The 8,092-nt window shown below is 44.3% G+C and overlaps 1 protein-coding gene across 1 annotated transcript; it reads right to left on the reverse strand.

The window, feature by feature from the left end:
* Positions 1-3,828: 3,828 nt before the first annotated feature.
* LOC103748030 (spermatogenesis-associated protein 31-like) lies at positions 3,829-7,373 on the reverse strand. The gene is made up of 3 exons (XM_029554785.1): positions 7,188-7,373; positions 4,726-6,831; positions 3,829-4,650 (listed from the first exon to the last, which is right to left on the reverse strand). The coding sequence occupies exons 1-3, from the start codon at positions 7,371-7,373 to the stop codon at positions 3,829-3,831; spliced, it is 3,114 nt and encodes a 1,037-aa protein (XP_029410645.1).
* Positions 7,374-8,092: the final 719 nt, after the last annotated feature.

An 8,092-nucleotide genomic window follows, 5' to 3' on the forward strand; every position in this document is an offset into this window, starting at 1 on the left:
TCTACAGGAAAAAGGGCTCAGCTCAATTCTGCCCACACGCTGATGTTCACCCGCCTAATCATGGCGCTTTTTCCTCTTACGAATTTCACTTACAATTACTTTGGGAATCTCATGGAAAATCTTGAAAGATGTGACTAGAATTGGTCAGTAATTTTATTTTCTGCCATGCTGGGGGTGGGTGAGGAGAAGGTGTGGTTGGCTTTGACTGACACTGAAGCAATGTGGCGAAACTCATCAACTGCTCTCAGAGTCACTTTCCAGTTTGGTTCCCAAAGCTCACCCTCTCTGTGAGTGCCTGCAGGGAAGGTAGGCTGTAGACTGAACCCAAGAATCTGATGTTGGATGCTCTGTGTTTTGTTCATAGACCAGGAATGCAAAACAAATCTTGTTGGCTTGTATACTCATGTCACGAAGACACGCACGCATTACAAGAAAACTTTTATTACAGGAAAGAGGGATGAACTGGAAAACATTTTGCTGCTGCTGCTATGATTTTTTGTTGCTGTTATTAAGGGACTGATGGACTAAGAAATAATCCTCACATCCCAAAGGCTGAGGGAGTCTCAGGATTGGGGAAACTCTCACTCACTCTTGCCACAATTTCTGTCATATGTGATCCCTAGTATGTGAGTTTTGCGGGTACTGGAAGCTTTAGGGCAGAAGAAACACTGAGTGACATGATTAGGCTTTAGTGGAGGCATTTTTATGACTTTCCTTACCACAGATTTCTGTTCCATACATCAAGAAATGTGCTGACGGTCTTGTAGGTTTTATTAATTCATCAGCAGACAAAATCAGGTTATTTTCTTTTGCTGTTGTACGTTTTAACCAAACTAACGCTGTTACCTTGCCACATATTATACGTGTACTTTTGTGAGTGTAGCTATGTAATTGTCTGTACTATGGTCCCTTAAACAGAGCTCAGTGAGATGGTAAAAGCATATTCTTTTTACTTATTAATTTTTATTTTTACATTTCTTTTTTCTTTTTTACATTTATTCATTTATTTGGGAGGGGTGCATGTGACACAGTGTGTAAATGGAGGTCAGTGAACAACTTTCAGGAGTCAGTTTTCTCCTTCCACCATGCAGGTTCTGGTATTGAACTCGGGTCATCCGCTCTCTTTTACCTTGATGCTGCCTAGGGTCTTTTTGCAGTCCTTTTCTTCCACAGGTGAAAAATTATAAGACAATTCTAAGACGATAAGTTTGCAGTCATGGCACACAGTCAAAATTTATTAAAGCAAAAGTAACACTCCACACAGCACACAAAGATACAGACTGTCTATGAGGGTTGAGGGGAAGAGGCCCAGAACTGGAGGACTGTCTGCTCCCTGGAGAGTCTGGGCTTATTATATTCCATAGGATAAGAGGTGGGACAGGACTGACTGGGCTACCCTTCCTCCCTTTGTTGGACAGGCCATGATGCATGATGATGGTTAGTTCATGCATATGAAAGCAAGAACCTGATGGGGTAAAACATGGGCAGGAAGTTTGAAATTCCTGCCAGAGGAAGCCAGGTGTCAGGCCGAGTTGGGGGAGGTAAAGTGGGTGAAATCCTCCAAAAGGGCCAACTTTGAACAAAAACGCCAAAGTCGGAAGTCTTGGATGTAAGTGAAAGTAATCAGAACGCAACTGAATCTAGTCTGGGGCCTCCTTCCCTCCTCCCCAGATTAGACTATCTGCCTAATTTAGAGCAAACTATATCCTCTTATCCTTCAACCTGCTGAGCCATCTCACTGGCCACTAATTTTTCTTCTTATAAGAAATATTCTAATATTTAGGGACCATCACCAAAAAAATATAACTCATCAGTAAAGAAGTCCATGTAGATGTAAGATTCCTTTAGAGAGAAAAGGCATAGGAAAATACTATCATTTAGAACAGACCTTTCAAAGATTTCATTAAACCAACCACATATTTTTTAAGTATGATTTAGTTTCATTTGGCTACAAGAATTTTAACTTATGAAATCTGACTAGAACAGGGAAGCTGACTCCACAGAAATCTATCTTCTTGCTTTTCATTTAACTACAGATGTTGGATATAATATTCTTATTCCCAGATACGTTATACTGGTTTCTCAAGTTACTTACAAAATTGCCCTTTCTGGAACTTATGCAGTACACATATTATAAACATAAATGCTATATAAATAACCAGTAGCTGAGAGCAAGGGACTCCAGTTTTTATGCTGAGTTTCATACCTTAGAACGTGTTTTATCATAGCCACATGGACTTTGAGATTTTGAAACAATGCTCTGCAATCCTTGTAGGGTATGGGAACTTCTTGAAATCATCATGGAGCTGGTTACTCTTGTGAGACTTCCAGACTTTGTCACAGTTTCATGCTCACTACAAGAACTTTTTTCTCTTTAACTCCTAGGCTCAACACCAGATGGCACATGCCACATAGAAGTGGGTTAAGGTGAGATTTGTTAGAGCGGGAGAAGCTCCACAAAGATGGCCTTTCTTTGAGTCAGAATTTAAGAAAAGGTGTGCTGAGTAGCTAACTCAGAGCCCCTGTCAAATTCTTGGGCATGGCAGCTCATGCTAATCTCAGTGCTAGAGAAGAAACAGGTAGATTCCTGGGAACAACTAGCCATGCCAGCCTATTGTGATTGTACAAACTGAGCTCTAGGCTAATGAGAGACCCTGCCTCAAAAAACAAGGCAGACAGCTTGTGAAGAACAATACCCAAAGCTGACCTCTGACTGCCACACTCACCCCCTGCACACAAAGATCTAAAAGTATCATATCACCTAAAAATGATGAATTTTAAAATATTAAATTTAAAAATAATAAGTATTCAGTTTTGTGGATCCTTAGCTATACCCAGCAACAGGATTTTTGTCTGTATTTTGGTTATACTAACACAGCATCTTCTTTTCTTAACTTTTACAAAAATTTTATTGAGAATTTCATACATGTATATGTGTTTTGATCAAATCCATAAATCCATGCCCACTCCCTTCCCTCCAACATTCCCCCCTCTGAAGAGGTAACCCTAAAATTTTTTAAGGATTAGATACAAGCTCCCAAATACTTTTGATATTTTTGGCTTTGGAACAGAATATGTTTGTATCATGCCCAAGAACATTTTGACTTTTAGCCAAGAAACTGGCTACGTTTCTTTGGGGTTTTTTACCCTAACTGCCTAGCTAATTCCTACTTCCTATTCTTATCACACCATCCTCTGAAGGGGTTACCCAAATTGCCAATAGGGAATAGGGACGCAGACTGCTCTGGCTTCATCCATGCTGAACAGGGATGCAGGGTGATACAATTGTAGTACCCCTTCAGTGGGTCTATCTAAAAGACTCCTGTGCTAGATAGCTTTAGTGTCAACTTGACACACTTGGGTTGAGGGAGCCTCAACTGGGGAATTTCCTTCACTGGGGCACATGCTTGATTGTTGAATGATGTGGGAGGGCCCAGCCCACTGTGGGTGGTGCCACCCCTGGGCAGGTGGGCCTGTGTTGCATAAGAAAGTAGGCTGAGCAGGGGCCAGAGGAGCAAGTCAGTAAGCCGTGATCTTCCATGGCCTGTGCTCCAGCTCCTGCCTCCAAGTTCCTGCCCTGAGTTCTTACTTGGGGCTCCCTGATGAACTGTGACCTGGGAAATGTAAGACAAATAAACCCTTTCCTCTCCAAGTTGGTAGTGGTCAGTGTCTTTTGTTACAGCAATGGAAAAACAAACTAGGACAACTCCCAAATTGCCTAACTCTTTATATATATTTTTTTTTTGAGGGGAAAAAACCATATATTTAGGGCTACATGAAATATCTTGAATGTACTAACAGGAGAAAGATAATTTGTCTTTACACAGACTAAATTTCTTTCTGATGTTTTCCTACTAGAAAAGGCCAGAGAGGAATGTTCTGCTTCACTGGAATCACCACTTCTCTGAAGACACAGTGCCTTGGGCAGTAGAAATACTGGCCTGAGACGCTTGGCATCACCACTCTTCCTTTTTGAGAGAGATTGACTAGGTTCAAAGGCCTGTTGGAGGGCAGGTGTCTGGGATTCTGTGGGGCCTGTTGCTCATTGTTGAATCGGGAATTTTTCAGAGACTGCTGGTCTCTGACTTGCTTGTCCAGGACAGAACACCTCTGGCAGGACGACTTGGCCATGTAACCTGGTGCTTTCCTTTGCTCTGAGTAGATGAGAGGCCCATGGCTATAGGAAACGTGAGAGACATGGGCTGCAGGAGCCTCCGTGTGCTGGTTGACCTTGGAAGAACAGAGTTGACGTTGAAGCATCATTTTCTTTTCTAGAATCTCTCCGACAGCTGTCATGAGCTCCTGAGCCTCAGCAATGCTGCCGTCCACCCGTGGTTCCCTTTGGCTCTTGGGGGTACCTTTTGTCATGGGTTTTTCTTCTCCTTTGACTGCTTTATTTGGATGAATCCATTTAAGAAAGCAGCTCACGAGTTTTTGGAAGGGGCCTTCTGGAGGAACCTTTATCATTTTTGGACGGGGCTGATGGTATTTATTTTTAAAGTTGTCTTCTTTTTCCCTGTCCCTAGTAAATTTGGACATTTCCTCATGTTTTCCCATTTTTTTTCTCTTCCTGTCTTCACCCTGGCATGTCGGGGCCAACACCTTGCTTTGGCCCTCCTGTGAGTTCTGATTCTTTGGGGTACTGGGTCTCTTATTGTCCTCACCCTGATTGGTCAGGACCAATACCTTGCCTTGGTCTGTCTGTGAGACTTGATGGCTTGGGACAGTGAGTTTCTGCTGTCCTAGGGTATTGTTAACATGTTGCACCATAATGTCACCTTCCATCTGTGAAGCCAAAGTACCTGTAGTACGGAGCTCGCTCTTAGAATAGTTTGGAAGGAACAGAGTAGTGGCATAGACTTTCAGTTGGCCTCCTGACTCTTTCTCCACTCTAGATGGAAACTCACTGACAGCTCTTGCCTGAAGGATGGGTGCTCCTGGCTCTTGGCAACTAGTTCTAGGCACTAAAGGGACTTCTTGACTCTCTTTCTCTGCCCCTATTGAAGTCCTCCTCTGAGAAGGCATACCCATGGCACCATGAGTAAGAGTGTCTGTTCTGGTTGGGAGGGCTTTCAAAGGCTCTTGGTCAGTACCAGATGGAATCCCTATCAGGGCCCTCTCGATTTCCTTACAGGAAGGAGAGAGAAGGGGCAGACTCCCTAGTGAAGATGATGACTCTATTATCACCTCTTTCAAACTTGTCTGAGATGGTTTTCCTGGGAACCTCGCCGACTCAACTGCTGACTTGGCCACAGATAAACAGGGGCGTGGGGAGGGCTGAGCAAGGGGCAAGGACTTAAGGAGCTTTATAGGCTTCAGCACTTTGAGGGGAAGGCCCCACCTGCGCTTCACCCGAAATTTTACGACATGTGCTTCCAGGGCCTGCCGGGTACCTGGATTGAGAAAGGTTAGCTTCTGAGAAGAGCTTGAGAGCTTTTCTAAACTCTTTGAAGATGTTGTATTTCTGGTTTCTATACGGGTGTCAGATGTGGAAAAACCACTGTTCATTAAAAGCCAGGATCGACGGACACTCAAAGGGATCAGGCCTTTGTTGATCTGCTCTGATTTTGTGTCCAAATGGGCTTTCAGGGTGTTTTCTACATTTTTGTATTTTATTGTATGTTTTTGGTTTCTCATCACATATTTCTCTTGATTTCTTGCTAGCCCAAGAATGCATACTTCCAGAGCTCTCACTGGTGCTTTTACCAAGCTTATAGGTGGATCCTTTGGGATCTCTTCCAGAATAGGCTCCAGATTCTTGCCAGATTCCTTTTCTACCTGGAGCCTCACCTTCTGGGCATCTCTGCTATTTTCGCTCCTAGACACTAAGGGTTGTGAGAGGGCAGACATGTTTCTACCAAGACATGCCTCTATTAATTTCTTCTGAGGAGGCCTCCTTTCCAGGGACTCTTGCATACTAGGGGGCAAGTGCCGTTGGTGTTGACTGACCCATTTTTGAATATGTTCCTCTAGTTTTGCCCGGAGCTCGGGGCTGATTGGGAAATTGTCAGGAACGACCGACACTGCCAAGCTTTGGGAAAGGTTGGGGGCCAAGACATAGACTTCTTGAGGTCTCTGGACCACACAGGGTAAAGCCAACCCACTTTCTAGCTGTTTCTTAAACAACTGTTTTTCTTTGTGTTGGATTTCAGCAGGGAGGCCTTGCATTTTACTGCTTGGCTGACAGGAGGATGTTCCAGCGTCCGTAGTGTAGGGTAGAGAAGCAGACAGTTGGGCTGGGAGAGAGGACTGGAGGTGGGCCTGATGACTCTGGGCCTGATTCAGAGGTGGGTGCAGGAACTGGGATGAAGACAGAATTAAAGTTGAGGATTGGAGCTCCAGGTAAGGCAGGCGATGTGCCTGGGAGAGCACTGGGGACATTTCATCCTGCCTCAGAACAGGATAAACATTGGAGATGGCATTGAAGAAGAAGAAGGGAGAGGATAGAGTAGAAGAGCCCTGAGGGATCCAGGAAGCGGCCATTAGAGATTCACTGTGCAGGGAAGGGAGGCCCCAGAAAAGCTGACTATATTTTTGTTGAAATTGGTCCCCCAAGATACTAGGATATGAGAGTTTCTGGGTGGTTATCTGCTGTTCTTGGTTTTCTCTCGCATCCCAGAAGAATGGTGGGGTGGTACTTAGTGATTTTAACATGCTCTCTGAAGAATTCAACTGTTGTCCTGGGCTCATTTCTTGTAGAAATGATTCATCGCTCTCTTTTACCTTCTGCTTTGTCTCGTAATCTGCAGAGCTGTGAGTACTGAGTTCTTTCCTGGAAATAGTCTCAATCTTTTTCCCACACCTGCTCTGCAAGTTCATTTGAGTTTGAGACTGTGAAACAAGAAAACATATAAAGGAGAATGAGATTCTCCTCTTTCCACAGATTGTCCCCCAGCTGTCTCTCTACTCGATTTGGAAAAGTGGAAATTACAATAAAAGGTGGTGCTGAGGAAGGGGAGGTGTAACAGTGAAAGTCGAAAGGGACTGTGGGGGCTGTAGTAGGCTACAAGGTGAGAGGGGAGATGGGGAAGAAGAGCTGGGGAGAATCAATATGAATATATTTTGATATTTTGTTTGAAAATTCCAGAATGAAACCTAGTTCTGTGTATGCTAATTAAAAAATTGAGAGAGAGAGAGAGAGAGAGAGAGAGAAAGAGAGAATCCTGTGTTGTCTGAGAGTATCTTACCTTTCCGATGTTCTTCTTTATATTTGATGGGGGTGAAAGGAGATACCTTTCAAGGTAGGGGAGTACCAGGAGGTAGAGCCCTATGCCACAAGCAAAGGCAAGGGTCATGTCCTTTGCCCATGTAGTGGTGCTGGGGCCCAGCCATGTGGCATATACACTTTCTAGCAGAGAGAAAAGATTCTCCATCTGAATCACACTGTTGTTCCCTGCACCCTGGAATTCTCTCTGGGTGTGAAGGTTAACCCACCCAAAGCATGTCATAAAGCTGGAGAATCCTCACCACAGAACTGGGTGTCCTCATCAAGAAGGGCTTCCGAGTGGGGGAGGGGCAGGGGCAGCCCCCACAGGTCGTCCTCCCTCCTCAGCTTTCAGGATGCCTCCTTTCAACCTTTCCTGCTCTTCCTTTTTCGTGTTCTGTTCTTTCCACCCAGAACTCATGTATTTCCTGGTTCTTTTTCTCACTCGTAGATCTTGACTTGAGGTCTTTTAATGACTGATTTTGTGGTCCTTTGGGTAATACATGCCTTTAATCCCAGCACATGGGAGGAAAGGCATGTGAATCTCTGTGAGATTGAGAACAGCCTGGCCTACATATCACATTGCAGGCATGCTGGGGCTATAGGGAGACTCTGTCTGAAAAATCAAAATAAAAAATTAAAATCTGAGATTGGGAGTTAGAGAGATGGCCCAGGAGTTAAGACTTTCTCTGCAGTCATAAGGCCTTGGATTCAGGTCACAGCACCCACATAACAAGCTTGGCAGCTCCACAAATGCTTCAAACCTCAGTTCGAACGTGGGGTGGGGAAAGGAGTGCCTCTGGGGCTTATTGGATTCCAGTTTAGCTGAGAAAATGCAAACCCCAGGATCAGAGAGAGACTGTGCTTCAAAGATGTGCAGAATGTGAT

The sequence above is a fragment of the Nannospalax galili genome, unplaced genomic scaffold, assembly GCF_000622305.1.
Source record: "Nannospalax galili isolate Female #2095 unplaced genomic scaffold, S.galili_v1.0 scaffold43, whole genome shotgun sequence".
Classification (NCBI taxonomy): Eukaryota; Metazoa; Chordata; class Mammalia; order Rodentia; family Spalacidae; genus Nannospalax; species Nannospalax galili.

Excerpts from the sequence above, each read along its gene's own strand:
- LOC103748030 (XM_029554785.1), bottom strand. The coding sequence starts at position 7,373 with ATGGAGAATCTTTTCTCTCTGCTAGAAAGTGTATATGCCACATGGCTG. Across the intron at positions 6,832-7,187 it reads TAAAGAAGAACATCGGAAAG|TCTCAAACTCAAATGAACTT; the intron begins GTAAGATACTCT and ends CTTGTTTCACAG. Across the intron at positions 4,651-4,725 it reads TAGGACAGCAGAAACTCACT|AGACCCAGTACCCCAAAGAA; the intron begins GTCCCAAGCCAT and ends GAGGACAATAAG.